The sequence below is a fragment of the Desmodus rotundus genome, chromosome 3 (genome assembly GCF_022682495.2).
Source record: "Desmodus rotundus isolate HL8 chromosome 3, HLdesRot8A.1, whole genome shotgun sequence".
Classification (NCBI taxonomy): domain Eukaryota; kingdom Metazoa; phylum Chordata; class Mammalia; order Chiroptera; family Phyllostomidae; genus Desmodus; species Desmodus rotundus.
The window spans coordinates 62,699,916-62,717,204 of record NC_071389.1 but is presented as its reverse complement, the minus strand read 5'-3'; the positions used below and the strand labels follow the sequence as shown (position 1 = coordinate 62,717,204).

The 17,289-nt window shown below is 41.5% G+C and overlaps 2 protein-coding genes across 4 annotated transcripts in view; one reads left to right on the top strand and one right to left on the bottom strand.

Annotated features, from left to right (window-relative positions):
• Positions 1–17,289, top strand: part of ODF2L (outer dense fiber of sperm tails 2 like) — a 91,941-nt gene that overhangs the window by 9,359 nt on the left and 65,293 nt on the right. The gene's annotated exons all lie outside the window — the stretch shown is intronic.
• Positions 1–17,289, bottom strand: part of CLCA2 (chloride channel accessory 2) — a 36,245-nt gene that overhangs the window by 2,016 nt on the left and 16,940 nt on the right. The window contains exons 11-13 of one of the 2 annotated variants that reach the window (XM_024565353.4): positions 16,649–16,919; positions 14,678–14,848; positions 11,067–11,300 (exon numbers count right to left, since the gene is read on the bottom strand). In XM_024565353.4, the coding sequence (XP_024421121.3) occupies positions 11,067–11,300; positions 14,678–14,848; positions 16,649–16,919 (676 nt within the window). The remainder of the gene's footprint in view (positions 1–11,066; positions 11,301–14,677; positions 14,849–16,648; positions 16,920–17,289) is intronic. The other variant, XM_045199442.2, reaches the window with a different exon arrangement.

The following is a 17,289-nucleotide window of genomic DNA, read 5'->3' as shown; positions in this document are numbered from 1 at the left end:
GAAGAGCCGGAGAAGGACAAGCCCAAAGTATGTGTATTAACGAGCTCTCAAATCATTTGAAGACCTCTAAGTTATACATGTGTGTGAAACATCAAGGGCTCAGGGGAAAAGAAACAGCTAGAAGGCTGAAAACTGAGCAAAATTTTATACTAATGCTCACCACAGGGGAGACACAGAGTTTGGAGTATGAGTCTTGCCAAGTTAGAGGAACTTGATAAATACTTTGATGTTCGCTAGAACATTAGAAAATCCGCAGTGTAGGAATAAAGATTGTGTTCCAGAATTAAGGGATATGCTCTAGGAGAAAGACAGAAACTGAAATAGACAAACCCTAGTCAAAAGTAAAATCAAGCCTCCTCAAAGTGAAGGTGATCTAAGGTATCCACTAGAAAAATTGCAAAACCCTACAGAAATATAAAACAGATTCCAGGGCCTACAATTTGGTGCCACATGTCCAATATATAACAAAAAATTACTAGCTATGCAAAGCAGCAGAAAATGTGATGTATCATCAAGAAAAACATCAGCAAAGATAATGGTCACAAATGACTGAGATTTGAAATCAGTAGACAAGGACTTGAAAACAACTAGCATGGCAACGTTATCGGCCTACAGGAAAACTGGATGTAGTGAATGACGAGATGGAAAATTTGAGAAGAGACGGGGAAACTTTTAAAAAGAGGCGAATGGAAATCCTACCATTGAAAAAAACTACAGTGAAAAAATTCATTTGAGACAATTAAGATTGGCTTAGACGTAACAGAAGAAAGAATCAGGAAACTTGAAAACAGGTTCATGAAAATCATTCAAAAGAGGCACTCAGGAAAAAAAAGATAGAAGAATTAAAAATAATCTCAACAATCTTTGAAATCCACTGATATATCAATTTAGTATATGTACTATAATATAATACACATAATATATTACTCAGGAAGGAAAGAAAAAGAATTTTTGAAGATATTTTGAACAATGGTTGTGTAAGAAGATGATGATGTCAGAGGAAGCATTATGAAAGCAAGGCTGTTGGGAAGGTAGGGATGATGGGGCAGGGAAGGATGTCCGAGAGTAGTGCTTTTTGTGATCTGGCCCCAGCCCAAAGGCTCTGCCCAGGCTCCTGGCATTAGAACCTGGCCTCTCTTCTGCCACCCACACTGGTCTCTACATTTTTTACATATCAAAGTCTGAACCACAAAAATGGTACTGGGTTATATGTAAAATGGCCTTTTGACCATTTTTTTCTCAATACAGGATTGTACATTCTTGGAGTACAATGACCATCTTAAATTACATATGTAATACTTAGTGTGCTGGGCACATAATAGTTGGCTAAGAAGTAATATATGTTTACTTTAATTTCTGGAGAAAACACAAAGGAAATTAGCTTTATAGCAGCAATACCGATTATGCTTGGTACTTGGTTTTAAGTAATTTTACCTCAGACTTTTAGTCAAAATCCAAGGAAATAACCCACTTCTGTAATGCCTAGTCCCTATACATGTGACCTTTGAACAATGTGGGGGGCAGGGGCTCTGACCATCACATAGTCCGAAATCCATATATTTTTGTTGACTCGCCCTAACCTCAGCTATAGTCAGCCCTACGCATCCACAGTTTCAACCAACCTTGGATCAAAAAACAGTATTTGCAATCAGCGGCTGGGAATCTGAGGTTGGAAAATCTCAGTTGGGAATGCAAAAAGTACGGTTTTCTATCCATAACTGGTTGCATCTATGGATGTGAAATCTGCGATATGAAATGCTGACTGTATTTATTGGAAAAAAACCCACCCAGCACAAACCTGTGTTGTTCAAGAGTCAGTTGTACATTCCTAAACATAATGGTGATCTGGTATTGTTTTGTTCATTCTATGTAATTGGTCATCTTTTCTAGGATTTTATGTATGGTAAAGACCCAGTACCTAGGTGTACACTGATATGTTTGTACATATGTGAAATGCTCACTCATTGCTAACAAGGTTTTAAAAAAAATACATAGTTACATTTTTTAATAATTGTAAAGACAAAGACATACTCCCATTGTTTCTAATTCTGGCCATAGAGTGTGGATAACACCTTCCTAGACAATAATTTCTGGAAAAAAAAAGAGGCGATAAAAGCACATGTTTGTGATTTAAACAGATACCTTCTGACTAGTTGCTCTGCTCATGGCTAATCGCTCCATTTTGCCATTGCTGAGTCATGAAATCAGTTAAGGCTGAGTGGCCACAACAGCTTAATACACATGCAGCCATTCCCCCCTCATTGTAGTCTGAGGTTTTGATATTATAACAAGCTCTGCTGCTCCTGTTTCAGGACTAGCCCCGCATCACGTTCTCCCATCCCCTTTGTGAACAGATAATGTAAATCTCTTCAGAATGACTAACATCTTTCTTCCCCCTACGTGATGTATGAAAACGCTTGCAAAACTCCAGGTGATGGGCACGTTTCCCTGGCTACTTCATGAGTGGGGTCATTTTTGAAGCTGTTAAAACAGTGTTGTTAATAACACTGCTATAAAAGAACAGTCATACCTTGGTACTTGTGGGCTTCAGAACTTGTCAACCACTATACTCATTGCATTTTGATGAGAAAAAAATGTTTCAGCACTCTGCGCTTGCTTGGGACTTGTCGCACTTGCTAGAACTTGAATGAGTCACACTGCCGCCCCACGAGAGAAAATGCTTCATCGTTCAGTACTCATTGGTTTCAGCACTCGTCATGAGTTCCTGAACGAATTAATGATGAGTACCGAGGTACCACTGTATTAAGTTGTGGTATTAAGGCGTGGTATAGACCACAGAAACAGTAACTGTATTTTGCCTTTACATTTTCTTTCAATTTACTATTTTCAAGATATTAGCTTTAATAAATGTATTTCATCTCTTGCTCCCCAGAAGGCAGATGAAGATATCAACTCTTTTAGACTCGGTCAGGTTCTCCAAAGGCACGCATGCGTCGGGAGAACTGCACTCCCTTTGTTTTCACCCCTTTAACCACATCCGCCTTTAACAAGTGTGTTGATTAAGAATCACACACTGTATAATATTTCAGTGTATCCCAGCCACGAATTGCCCAACACTTCATCAGAAAAATAAATAGATGAGAAAACTCTAAGTAGTTTGGGTAAATAGAGATCTCATTGTGCGGAATCCCTTTGTCCACACAGCACTGCTTGTACAACTCCACAGATGCCTCCGGGGTGTCAAGGACACACAGTTCCTGTACCGCCCAGACTCATGACCACAAGGAACAAGAGCATATTTTGTTTACCTTCTCTCCAATCAACCAAAAATCACGTCCCACCGGACCCTATAGAAGCCACGCCTCAACTCAGAGGCAAAGGAGACCGTGGTGTCTCTCACAGGCACGCTGAACCCCCATCTGGATCCTGGGTGAGGGGAGACCCTCCTCAACTTTCCATCATCTCCTCAGACCCAGGGGTCAGTCCCTGCCCCCAGCCTGCTTTCAGGAGGCCATGACCTTGGCCAGAACTGGGAGAAGAGTTGCTCATTTCCTTGGGTGAGCTTTGAAAAGGTCAGCCCTGAGGCCTGAGTGACCCTCACCTAAGGGAACAAATGGTACCCAGAGTCACCCTTTAATGACTCTTGCTCATCGAGTGGGCATGATGTGAAAGTCCCCAAATCTTCCCTCTTTGGCTTTGCAATGTGTTATCTTATTATTTCCAGATGTTTTCCTAATAATAGTTGCTTTATCTACTGTAAGAGTGAGTCTATGTTCCCTGAACACAGCAGACATGGGGAAGTAATCTAGAAGTGAGCAGGAAAACAAAATATTTGGGATTAAATACATTTTTTGCCTGGTTGGTTCTCACAGTTGATAATCCACCAATGATGGTGTACATATTGGAAAGGAACAAATAAGACTATCCTTGTTTGCAGATGACACAATGACTTATGTTGAAAGTCCCAAGAAATCAAAAAAGCAAAACACTTCTCCCCCAAGTCCAAAGTGAACAAACAAAAAAACAAGCAAGAAAACAAAAAACCTCCAGAGCTAATAGATTAGCTAGGTCACAGGATACAAAATCAACATTAAAAAATCAGTTGTATTTCTATATATTATCAGTGGCCATGTGGAAACCATGTACAGGACCTGTCTACTGAAAACTACAAAATGCTGATAAAAAGAAATCAAGGAAGATGTAAATAAATGGAAAAACACACTGTTTATGGATTAACATTTCATATATATACACGTGTGTGGGTATATATGTGTATATACACATGGCACACATATATATGTATACATATACACACACATAAAATGGTGTAGTATTACACAAAACAGTGAAACCACAAATAAATCCACATAAGCAAATACAGCAACTGATTTTTGACAAAGGAGCAAAGATACTCAATGGAGGAAGGATAGTTTTTTAGAATAAAACGGAAAATCTTTAGGCTGTAGGGCAAGGCAAAGAGTTCTTAAGAATGACACTAAAAGCACAATCCATACAAGAAACAATTGGTAAGTTGTACTTCATCAAAACTAAAACCTTTTATGCTACAAAAGACCCTGTGAGGAGGATGGAAAGACATGCCATAGATGCGTAGAAGACACATGCAAGTTACATACCTGCCAACAGGCTCATCTAGAATGCATCTAGAACACCCCAGACTCCACAGCAGCCAGGGGCTAGGGGTGGGGTGTAAAACAAGGGCTATCTTTTTGGTGACAGAACAGTTCTGTGTCTTGATTGTGCTGGGTGTTACACCAATTTACACACGTGGTAAGACGGCACAGACTCACATGCAAAAGGAGTGAAATCTGAATGAGGCCTGGGCTTTGTGCTAATGTCGCTCCCCTTGGGCTCTGACATCGTTCTGTAGACACGCCAGTGTTACCACTGGGGGAAGCTGGCTGAAGGGCACAGAGGACCTCTTTGTACTGTCTTTGCATCTTCTTTTGAGTCCATGATTAGTTCTAAATAAAAAGTCTTTGAAGTGGTTGCCTCCATGGTCCACACTGGTTGATCATCAACCCAGGCAAACTGCAGCTTGACTATTGCATTTTTGAGGGGCGGAGTGGGGAGGTGTGCAGTAAGCTTGGCAGTTGTGGCTTGTATTTTACTTGGGTGAAAAGTGAGTGACTACTGGAGAAGGTTTGGCTTCTTGGCCTGATCTGTTCTCTAAAGCAGTGGAGTCCCCTACATCACTTTGGGGACATTGTAGCACCACAAAGACTTCTGAGAGAATCAACTCCTGGTCACTGAAGAGCTGGAGGGGTCCTGTCTTTGAAATAATTGCTGTCTTGGGCTTGGGGGTGAGGGTATCTTTCAAACTTCCAGTCACAGAGCTGAGAAGCAACCTGGGAAGTCTTCCAGAAAAATCAACCACAAAGACTGGGACAAGGCACACCCAGGGCAGCAAGGGCCAGAGTCACACCAGGTCCGACGGGAAAGGGCAGGACCTCCAGCTCTCCATGCTCTGTGACTCCCTAGTGCCTTGACGCTCATCGCCATGCCATCTGAGACCCCCACAGGCAGAGACCCCCTCAGACTTTGCCCCCATCAGAGCTCTCACCTACTGACTGGTGACAAAGAGCCATTGTCCACTGGTGACCAGACTGAGGCTCTGGCTCTTTCATGGGATTTTCAAGGAGGGAGGCACAGGACTCTAGAGTACAAGCCTAGTTCAGTCTGCAGTAGGTGGGACCCTGACACATTACTGTGTTTTTCTCACAGCCCCAGCTCCTTGCAGGGCCCACACAGTGTCATTCCTCCTGGGAGGAGTGACTCATGCCTTTGGGGAGAGTCTGTGTCTGCAGTTCTTTAGGATTCTGGCACCGGTGTACTGGTGATGACACCAGAATTCCCCTTCCACCCCCTATCCAGACTGAAAGTCCAGCTTGCTTCCCAGCTGAACTTGGGTTTCGTCCCTGTGAACTCAGCAGGACCAGCGGTCTCCTCCCCTCACTCCCACTCTGCTCACTCTCCCTGGGCCAGCCGGCCTCTCCCAGATCTTCCTCACGCAGCCCTCCGTCCTGACTGCCTAATGCTCCTCCCCCTCTTCCTGTTATTACTCAGTAAATGCTAATGTTTATGAAAGCTTACAACATAAAGGTCTTCTGTTCATTATCTTATTTAATCCCCATTAAACACAGAGCCTGGTGCATGGGAGGGGTTCCGTAAATACTTCTTGACTAAATGCATTCTCATAACAATCTTTCATAGGAGGTGATATTAATTTCTCCATTCCACAGATGAGAACATTTGTACTCAGAGAAGTTAAATAACCAGCCCCAGGTCACAATGACGAGTGGCAGAGCTGGGGTTCCAAAAGCAGGTCTGTGTCTAGGACTCAGGTACTCACCCCATTAATAGACTAGTTTATTCCCTCATTCATCAAATATTAGCCCAGTGTCTACTATGTGCCAGGAGCGATTCCAGGTGCAGGGGACGCAGCAGAGAAGAAAACAGACACTATTTTTGCCTTATAGAGCTTATACTCTAATGAGGAAGACAGACATTAAGCATGATAAATACCGTAAGTAACATTTACAGCATGATTAATAGTGTTAAGAGCTAACGAAAAAAGTAAGAACAGGGGAGAGTGAGGGTGTCATTTTATACCAGGTGAGCAGAAGTCTTCAAAGAGAAGGGGAGGGCTGGGTAAAGATCTGAAGAAGATGAGGGAGATAGCCCCTCAGAAATTCAAGGGAAGAGTACCAGGTGCAAAGGCTCCCCAAGGCAGGCAGCTTCCTGGTGAGTTCTAGGACCAGCCAGGAGCCCAGTGTGGTTAGAGCAGGCGCTGAGGGAGAGGTAGTGGGGGCTTGGAGGGCTGCAAGGTCAGGTCACATGGGGCCTTAGGTCGGTGTACAGAGAGGCATGAACTTTGGGTGCCATGGAATTTACCAGAAGATTGAGAGGGATACATGCCATGTTCTGATGTGGCTTTTAACATGATTTCTCTGGCTGTTGGTAGAGACTTGAGAAAAAGCGGGAAAATGCATCAGCAAAGAGACCAGCTAGGAGGCTATGGCAATAATCCAGGCAAGATATTAATCATAGTGGCTTGGTTTAGGGTGGTGGCAGCATAGGTGGTAGGAGATTGAACGGGATATATTCTTAAGATGGTGCCAACAGGATTCCAGACCCCTGAACCCAGTGGCCTGTTGGACTTTGGCAAGTTCCCTTTCACCTCAGACTCATCACATCCAAAACTGAACTCATTCCCTTCTCCCGAGCAACCTCGGTCCCTCTGGTACTTTCATCTGTTATTACTGCTCTCATGCAGACAGCTGCCCAAGCCAGAAACCTGAGCGTCATCCTTGGTTCCACCCTTTCTTCACCTCCCACATCCAGTTGGCTACATTACCCCAACAGCCTGCTCTCCTCTTCCTCATCCCCACTTCCCCTGCCTTCATTCAGTCCCACATCACTCTGGCTGGAGCCCGCCACGCTTCCCCTCCCGCCTGGCCTCAGCAAAGCCCACACAGCACTGGATGGAGCTTATGGGCAGCAGACCGCATCTGTTTAAGACTCTTCTAAGACTCTCTGTAGCCTGCTAAATACTGTCCATATTCTCTGGCCTAATCAGACCTCACAGAAATATAATGCCAGTCACATATGTAGTTTGGAATTTTCTTATAGTCACATTTTACAAAGTAAAAAGAAACAGATATGGTTAATTGTAAATATATGGTTAACCCAATATATCCAAAATATTATCATTTTAATATGTCAACATAAAATATTTGTAATAAAAATATAAATAATATATATATTTATATATATGTATTTTTTGCTAAGTCTTTGAGGGCCAGTGCCCAGTTTACACCCAGAGCACATCTCAGTTTGGAGCAGCCACATGTTAAGCGCTCAGCGGCAGTGTGTCAGTGCCAGATCAGTGCAGCTCTAGCCTTTCGGCCAAAGCCCTCTCCATGGTCTTTTCTCCCTCCTCTCCAGGCTCAGCCCTGTTCCCATTCCACCTTCCTCCACCTCTGGGTCTTTGAGCTCCAGCAGCCTGGAGTGCCCCAGACACCGTTCTGCTTCGTGACTCACTGCCCTTGCACATAAATCCAGCAGTGAGCTAGAGCAGGCTTGAACTGACGCTCAAAGGCCAGCTATGCACATCTCCTCCCCATTCTTCACTGAGTGATGTTACACTGACAGCTTGACATCAGCCATTTTGGGGGCATTTACACCACAGAAATTGGCAAACACTATAAATCAGGACTTTTGGGGAGGATAGGAGACCACTTGTTGAGCATTTACCAACATATCACTGTACATAATACTCCTCCTCCATAATGCTCTTCTCCCGCCCCTAGTCATCTGATACGCCCTTCATCCAGTTAGTCATCTATATATTTGCACCCCTACCAGACTTCAAGTTCAGAAAACAGAGCTTAGTTTTATGTACCCAATTCTTGGCACATGGTAGAGTTCCTTCCTCCTCTTCTGTGTTTTATTTCTTTGAACAACTCCTATCACAATTATCATTGTATTTAAGAAGCTATAAAAAGAACTGTGGAGACTTCTGGCTAAGATAGAGGCATAGGTAGATACACTTTGCCTCCTGACACTATCAAAAGAAGGACAACAATAAATTTAAAAACAAAAAGTAACCAGAACTGCCAGAAAATCAAACTGTATGGAAATTTGACAACCAAGAAGTTAAAGAAGAAACATTGATCCAGACTCATAAGAGGGGCTGAGATAGGCAGCTGAGGTGGAGAGGATATGTGACAAGGTGGCAGGTGGTGGTCCCACATTTGTGTGCAGAAAACCTGGGGGTAACAACTGGGGAGTGAGAAGGACCTTGCAACCCAGGATTCTAGTGCAGGGAAATAAAGCCTCAAAACCTAAAATCTGTGGGGGTGTGGTGGTGGGAGAAACTCCCAGCCTCACAGCAGAGTTCATTGGAGAGGCCCACAGGGTTCTAGAACATACAAAAGCCCTCCAACCCGGGAACCAGAACCAGGAGGGCCCAATTTGCTTGTAGGTAATGGGGGAAGTGACTGAAAGGTAGCCGAGATCCAAGTAAGTGGCATTGTTCCCTCTCTGACCTCTCCCCCACATACAGTGCCACAATGCAGAGAAGTGGGTTGCTCCATCCTGATGAACACCTAAGACTCCACCCCTTACAATGTAACAGGTCTGCCGAGACAAGGAAATATGGCCCAAATGAAACAATAGTTCAAAACTCCAGAAAAACAAGTAAGTGACAGAGAGATATCTAACCTATCAGATACAGAGATCAAAACACCGGTAATCAGGATGCTCACAGAAATGGCTGACTATGGTCACAAAATAGAGAAAAAACAGAAGGCCATGAAAAGTGAAATAAAGGGAACCAACAGTGAAGGGAAGGAAACTGGGACTCAAATCAATGATTTGGAGCAGAAGGAAGAAATAAACATTCAACCAGAACATAATGAAGAAACAAGAATTCAAAAAAAGGAGGAGAGGCTTAAGAACGTCCAGAACAACTCGAAACATTCCAACATCTGAATCATAGGGGTGCCAGAAGGAGAACAGGAAGAGCAAGAAATTGAAAATTTATTTGAAAACGTAATGAGGGAGAACTTCCTCAATCTGGCAAAGGAAATAGACTTTCAGGAAATCCAGGAAGCCCAGAGAGTCCCAAAGAAGTTGGACCCAAGGAGGAACACACCAAGCCACATCATAATTATATTATCCAAGATTAAAGATAAGGAGAGAATGTTAAAAGCAGCAAGAGAAAAGGAGACAGTTACCTACAAAGGAGTTCCCATAAGACTGTCAGCTGATTTCTCAAAAGAAACCTTGAAGGCAAGAAGAGGCTGGAAAGAAGTATTCCAAGTCATGAAAGGCAAGGACCTACAACCAAGATTACTCTATCCAGCAAAGCTTTCATTTAGAATGGAAGGACAGATAAAGTGCTTCCCAGATAAGGTCAAGTTAAAGGAGTTCATCATCACCAAGCCCTTATTATATGAAATGTTAAAGGGACTTATCTAAAAAATAGAAGATCAAAAATAAGAACAGTAAAATTACAACAAACTTACAACTATCAACAACTGAACCTAAAAAAACCCCCAAAACTAAGCAAACAGCTAGAACAGAAAAAGAATCACAGAAATGGAGATCACATGGAGGGTTATCAGTGGGGATGTGAAGGGGGGAGAATGGGAGAAAAGGTACAGGGAATAAGAAGCAGAAATGGTAGAAAATAGCCAGGGGAGGTTGAGAATAGTATATGAAATGGAGAAACCAAAGAACTTATATGTACAACCCATGGACAGGAGCTAAAGGTGGGGAAATGCTGGTGGGAGGGACACGCAGGGTGGGGGATTAAGGGGAGAAAAAATGGGACAACTGTAATAGCATAATCAATAAAATATACTTTTAAAAAAGGAAATAAACCCTTTAATGTGTAATCAATGATAACATTTTTTTGTTTTGTTTTGTTTTGGTAATGGCAAAGTAGTTGGAAAGATTATTCCTTGGGAAAAGTTATTTTGTTGAATTGCTGTAGACATGAAAAGATGAGGTAGGTGGAAGCCTGAATGCTGGAAAGTTAAAAGGGAACTTCATCAGTGATCACTCAAGCAAAGGTAAGGAAGCCCCATGCCAGGGAACTGGTCCCAGCCTCCCTAACAAAAATGATGGCCAGGAGTGGGAGAGGAAAAGGCATGAAGGTTAACATGATGACTTATGGAAATTATTGCCTTAAACCCGTCTTCTTAATCTGAACAAATAGTATCCAATTTTCAGAAAACTAATTACCTCCAGTATTTGGAAGTCTGTGCTCTGTAATACAGAATCTATTTCTGCTGATAAGACCACCGTTCCATGTGGTATTCAGGTCTCCAGTCAATGTTTCTGTTTGATTAGCGCTGGTCAGTTTACCAGGGCCTCTTCAGTCCTGGGGCAGCTGGCACTCTCTCATTCCTAGACCCAATGCTACAAAGTCTTACCAACAATGCAAAGCTTTTCATGATGACCTTCTGACACTTTGTCAGTTATAAACTCCCAAAGTTGTTTTTATTAAATTAACACCTGATGCAATTATTAGTAATGCCTCCTTGTAGAAAAGTAGGTAATAAAACCAAGAAACCTACCCTGGCCCTGATCAAAGTCTTCTCCAGGTGCTGTCCAAGATAAAGTCACCTCCTCTCCCACTGTTACAGCCTCCAGGTCAATGATTTTGCATGGTGGAAAAACATCGGGATAGGGGCCAGCTGGAACTCCCAGCACGGAAAAGGAGCCCCCCGAGCTTATTCGGCTAAAGCCCCACTTTTGCTCCTCCTCGCTCCTGCCTTTGGATCTTCTTGGGGCATTCATCTGGATGTTACCTGGGACAGCCAAGAAGAGAATAGCCTCAGCAACAAATTACAACCTCCTGAATACCTTGTTCTTGACAAATTATTGAGAGATATTTTAAAACATTTTTTTACTATGTTTTTAGAATAACTGAGTTATTTATTCCACAATTCCTTCATTCATTCAGTATTTTGCAGGCATATCCTGTGCCAGTAATCATGGACAAAACAGTATCTCATGGAATTGATAGTCATATCAATAAACATATATTTACAAATTGTGATAAGTGTTAGAAGGAAAAAAGGCAGGGTGCTATGAAGGAAAATAGCAGAGGTACATAATGTGGAGTGTTATCAAGGAAGCTATGTTTAAAAGTTTCCTAAAGTATGAGCATGTGTCACCCAGGTAAAGAGTGGAGGTAAGAATATCCTAGACAGAGGGAAGAGGTTGTATAAAACTCTGAGGTGCGGAAGAGTTTTCCAAGTTGGATAAACTTAATTAAAGTGAGGAGTGCAGTAGTTTGAGATGAGACAGGAGAGAAGTTTATGTAAGACCTTATGGGCCACTTTAGTGGTTTTAAAGTTTAATCTTACATGCTGTGGGGGGAAGGGCAGTTACACAATGACATTTGCCCTTTTCCTGGTCACTTTGGCCATTCTTGGTGGAAAATGAATTCAAACACAGCAAGTGAAGAGGCCACTGAGACAGCCATTGCCAAAAGTCCGGACAAAAGTTGGTGGCTTGGTGCCCTGGCCGGGTGCTTGTTCTATTGGAGCACAGTTCTGATACATCAAGGCTGCAGATTTTTGACCCCCTTTCAGGGCACATACAAGCAGCAACCGATGCATGCATAAACAAGTGGAATAAAAATTTTCTCTCTCTCTCCCTCTTTCTAAAATAAAAAGAAATGGCATCTTGGGTTGGGTGAGAACAGTGGAGAGGAGGTGAGAAGTAGACAGCTTGAGCTGTATTTTGGAAATGAAATCAGCAAAAGCTGATGGTGGATTTGAATATAGCAAAAGGGAAAACTGGTGAACAACAACAGCGAAACAGCTCCTGGGTTTTTAAAATGAACAACTTGGGAGAGAAGCAGGCTAAAGTGAAGGAGACTAAAAATGTAAGTTTTACAAGGTTTGTGATTCCTGTACAACATGTAATTGAAATGTCAAGTATCCTGTTAGATATGGATCTTAATCTTCTATTGAGACTTTACATGAATTTAAAAATTTTGAAGTTACAGATTTGTAAGTTATAGTCATATAGTCATATAGTCACATTGCTATAGCTACACGGATTAATGAGGTTATCTAATAAGAATTTCAACTATAACGATAAATTGCATATTTTGAGTGCCTGGCTTACTAAGTGACAGGCACTTTTCTAAGTATCTCAGGTATATCAAATATTTAATTTTCCCAGCAATGCTATGAGGATGGTGCAATTTATTGCCCCCATTTTTACAGATGATGAAACTAGAGTACACAGAAGCCAAGTAACTTGCCCAAAGTCACACAGTAAGTAAACAGGGGTGGGGGGGCGGGGCTAGGTTTCCAACCCAGGCAGTGCGGCTCCAAATGGGAGAGTGAGAAGGTTAGACTGAGCTCTGAGAATTGGCAACAATAAGGAAGGAGATGCTGGAAAAGAGCCCAACAAAAAATTCCAGAGAATAAGAGGTAGTCAGGAGAGTGCTGTGTCATAGAAACCAGGAAATGATAAAGGAGAAATCAATCGGTTGTGCCAGATACTGCTCAAGTCAGGTAAAATGAGGACTGAAATGTGTCCTTTGAATTTAACAGTAGGGGGGTCATTGGCGACTGGGCCAGAGCAATCCCAGTGGAGAGATTTGGATGGAAGAGTGATTTGGACGGAAATCAGATTGTAGTGAGCAAAGCAGTAAATTGAAGGTGAGAAAGTCCAGTCTGCAGGTTTAGATTAATTTCAAGGAACCAGACAACAGGGACTAGAAACGTGGACAGTAGCTGTGGAGGGACCGACAATTAGTGTTTTAACATGGAAAGTAGTAAATCATGCTTGAGTGCTGCTCAGAGGGGGCAGCGGGGCAGGAACACACAGGCAGAGCTCCGAAGGCCCCAGCATGGGCAGGCCAGATGGGGTTCAGAGCAGATTCAGTGGGGATATCAGCCTTTGGGGAGGAGAGGTGAGGAGGAAGTGCGACAGTGTCTGGAGATCTGGTGGTGAAAACAGAGCAGCTCCCATTTTTTCAGTGAAGTGTGTGGTCAAGGTTATCACCTGAAAATTGGTTCATAGGGTGAATGTCACATACAGCAGGCATGCCTAGGGAAACCCAACTTTTTCTCTCTAAGCTATTAAGGGCCCATATGAAATACACAGAGAAAAGCACAGTTGAATATTACTTTTCTAATCTCACTGTGCACAAGATGCTGGTATTTTCATTCTTTAAACTCATGCATTTTAAAAGGACACTCAGACCATTCAGTAACCTGCAGGCACCTTGAGTGGAATTAAGTCTTATTCTACCTACCTGGTAACCCAAGTTCCTAGGACGAAGCCTGTCACCTAGTAGGCCTTCAAAAATCTTTGATTTACAAATGAAAGAGGGAATATCTACTTAGAAATGAAGTATTATATTTAGAGAAAAATAGCTATAGCTGCTAAAATACATGAGAAGTACTCATAAACATTCCGTAGTTTTGTGAATGAGAATGCTTAGACATGTTTTTGAGATTATTTTATAAAAAACTGTACCATATTCCTGTTTGTTATACTTTTACCACTGTTTCCTATCAGGAACTACAATAATAGTGTTGAAAAGATGTGTATCTTCTATTTATTTGGCACTTTTATTTTGAAGGAAGGTATAACGTCTCCAGGAAGCACTCAGTTGACTGTAATATCCAAACTCCTGTTTTCTCAGACACTCATTTCTTGTGTGGATTATTTGGGTTACTTGCTTCCCTCTTTCAACTGCTAACAAGTGTGTTAGCAATGGAAAGTCTGTGTCTCTTTCTCTTGCTTAAACCTCTGCAGAGGAAATGCAGGAGCTGGAACTGTGAAAGCTCAATAAATCTCCTTATCTATTAGTAATTCTGATGAAATAATCACATGAAAGAGGTCAAAATAATGACTGAAATGAAGGTAGGAGAAATCTGTGGGGATTACTGTTGCCTTATTGTAATCTACTACCATGTACCTTTGGAGAGTGAAGAGATAGTCAACAACTTATGCCTTGACTTAAATATAAAGAGGTTTGAAATTCCATCCCCCTCTTTCACCTGAAAAGAGAGGGATAGAATTCGCCTCTCTCTTGAATATGCACACACACACACACACTCACTTCCCCTCTCTCTCGAATACACACATACACACACAACTGTATTATACACACATTAAATGATGTTATTCAAATCACAGTGCTAATGATTCTTACCATTTGCTATATAACCTGGTACATACATAGCATGACTCCCTGGAATCGAGTGGCCTAGGGTGCTTATGCTGGGAGAGTGATTGACATGCACTTTCAAGCTATATCTACCATTTACAGCAAAGGAGAAAAAATACCTCGAGTAAATTCCATCATTTTTTATAACATCAGCACCTGTGTGTATATATAAAAACAAAACAAAACTCAGTGTCAACATGTCATCAGAGTTGATTATTAATATTCAATTAAATCACTAAAAAATAAGATTCACTCCTCTTATTTTTCTCAATTTAGCATATGATATGATGGCCATAACTATTTTGGATATTATCAGGTGTTTAAAGATCTAATGGCTCCAAAATTTCTCCCTGTGGTTCCTTAACCTATGCAAAAAATTATTTTCTAAAAGTGAATGAGTTGTACCTGCTTCGGTGTTAAGAAAGCATTTAATAATGACCTTCAGAGCTCTCCTTCCCATAATTGAAATTAATACTAGTTTCCCACAGAAACCAAGCACATCCTTAAGCTTGTTTATAGTCACTTTTGATATAGAAGTGATCTGTTCCTGGGAAATAAATATACATGCACATATATTTGTTTTCACATAATTTGAAGGGGTTTATGAATACCCTGAAGCCCTGATAAGAAAAAAAACACCCCTCATGAAAAAAAATCTTTGTAGTTGACTTTGAAAAGTGTGAAATCATTTAATTTTTTTTATTAAAGCATACATGGAACTATTGTTCTAGATTAGAAGGGGCTCACTGACTTGAAGTTTGACAGTCTCTGGTTCCACCCATGGTGCCTTGCTCCTGAATGGCAGGAAGACCTAGACTCTGGGCAGCAGAGAGGTACAGCTTGGCCCAAGTGTAGATCCCCTTCACTGTGCAAGCGCAGCTGGCCTCAGCGGGCAGGCAGCTTGCCCTGATCTCCTGCCACACCTCCAGCCCTGACTCCAGCATCGTATCTCCACTAAACCAAGTGTCCTAGTCCCTGTGGCAGAGGCAGGGCTGCTCCTTAACATACAAAAGTAGGAGTATATTTAGTTAAAATAAAAAGTGCTAAGCAACCTATGATCATAGTAGGTTTAGAGAATGCTTTTATGTACTAGAAAGAAATCAAATCTTGGTATTTAGTGATTTCATGATGAATAAGGTCGACCTTTGTTGAGAAATAATAATGGAAAATTTCCCTATGCCATGGTTTATTCATTAACTTTATTTAGCAGATAAATACCAGTTTTAATATAAAAATATTAGACAATACAAGTGTGCTAAATATTGGGGAAAAATCTAAATTTATACTTTAATGCCTAAACAATCTTTTTCATTGTTTCTTTCATTAGAGTATAAATTTAGATATCAAAATAAAATCATTCCAGGTAATAAATATTAAAGCCTATTGAGTCTATCCACGTGATCTTCCCTAAGATAACTTTATCTGCTCTCCTCGAGGCCAGCCTGCAGGCTTGGGGGAAGTGGGAACATTCTGCAAAGTGCATTTTTGGACTGTGTACAAGAAAGGAAAAGCTGTGGGTATAGATAAGCAATCAAGAGTATGGAAGTTCATTTGGATCCATCCCAATAGAAAAAACAAGGGGACTTCTCTGGTATCCCTCTGAGGTAGCCTTGAACTAAAATCCTTCTGTTTTGTAAATGTCATACAAAATTGCCATGGTAAATTACTAATGGGTTGCCAAATGTAAGACTCTGAAAAATTGTATTTTTGAAACGACAGAGGGAAGGCACATGCTGTTATTAGTAGATCAGAACTTGGGGCTGCTGATACAGATTTTGAGGTCTGCTGTCCGATGTGACCTGTAGCTACTTTGTGTATCAGTGTTTCTATGTGAATTTCAGAATCTCATAAGATTGGATGAAAAAAGTTAAGTTGAAAGAATATTAAAGATAAGCTGAATATTGATACTGCAGCATCACAACGGAACATGAACAATGACATGACATTGCTTTTTACCTGCTCCATCATCAAAAAGTTTCAGTGTAACAGGATCTTCAGCCTCTGGCTCAACAGTAGCGGTTACCGTAGCGTTGAGAATGGGATAAAGCCCCTTTCTCACATGCGCATAAACCATCACGGGATGGGGAAAAGACTTGCTGTCTGTTTCTGCAAAGGCTTCCACAGTAGCAGGAGGCTGGGCTGGATGGGAGGCTCGAGAGGTCACTGTCACTTTCAAGGCTTGGAGGGAATGGTGGGTATTGTTCAGCGTGTAAGTCCAGAGCCCAGGCTGCAAAACAAAGGTCTTCTGTTTTGTCAAGTATGAAGATAAACCCTGAACTTTAAAGCATAAATCTAAGCTCCTAGGGTTTTTTATTCTTGTTTTGTTTATGTTGTATTTTCTAAAATAACTACAAAAGAGTGTCAGGAATAGTAATATTGCTTAAGGGATAGCCAAATTCAGTATTTATGTGGCTCTCACAGCAGAACCCACTTACATTGTTAGGTACCTCTTTAGGGAATTATGCCCTGAACTTATTTGTGGGGAAGGACACATCTTGAGTCATATTTTAGAAGATGATTATAAGTGTTTCAGAGCTTCTAAGTACTGTGCCAATATTAATCTGAGACCCTTAATCCAAAAGAAGACTCAATGTTTA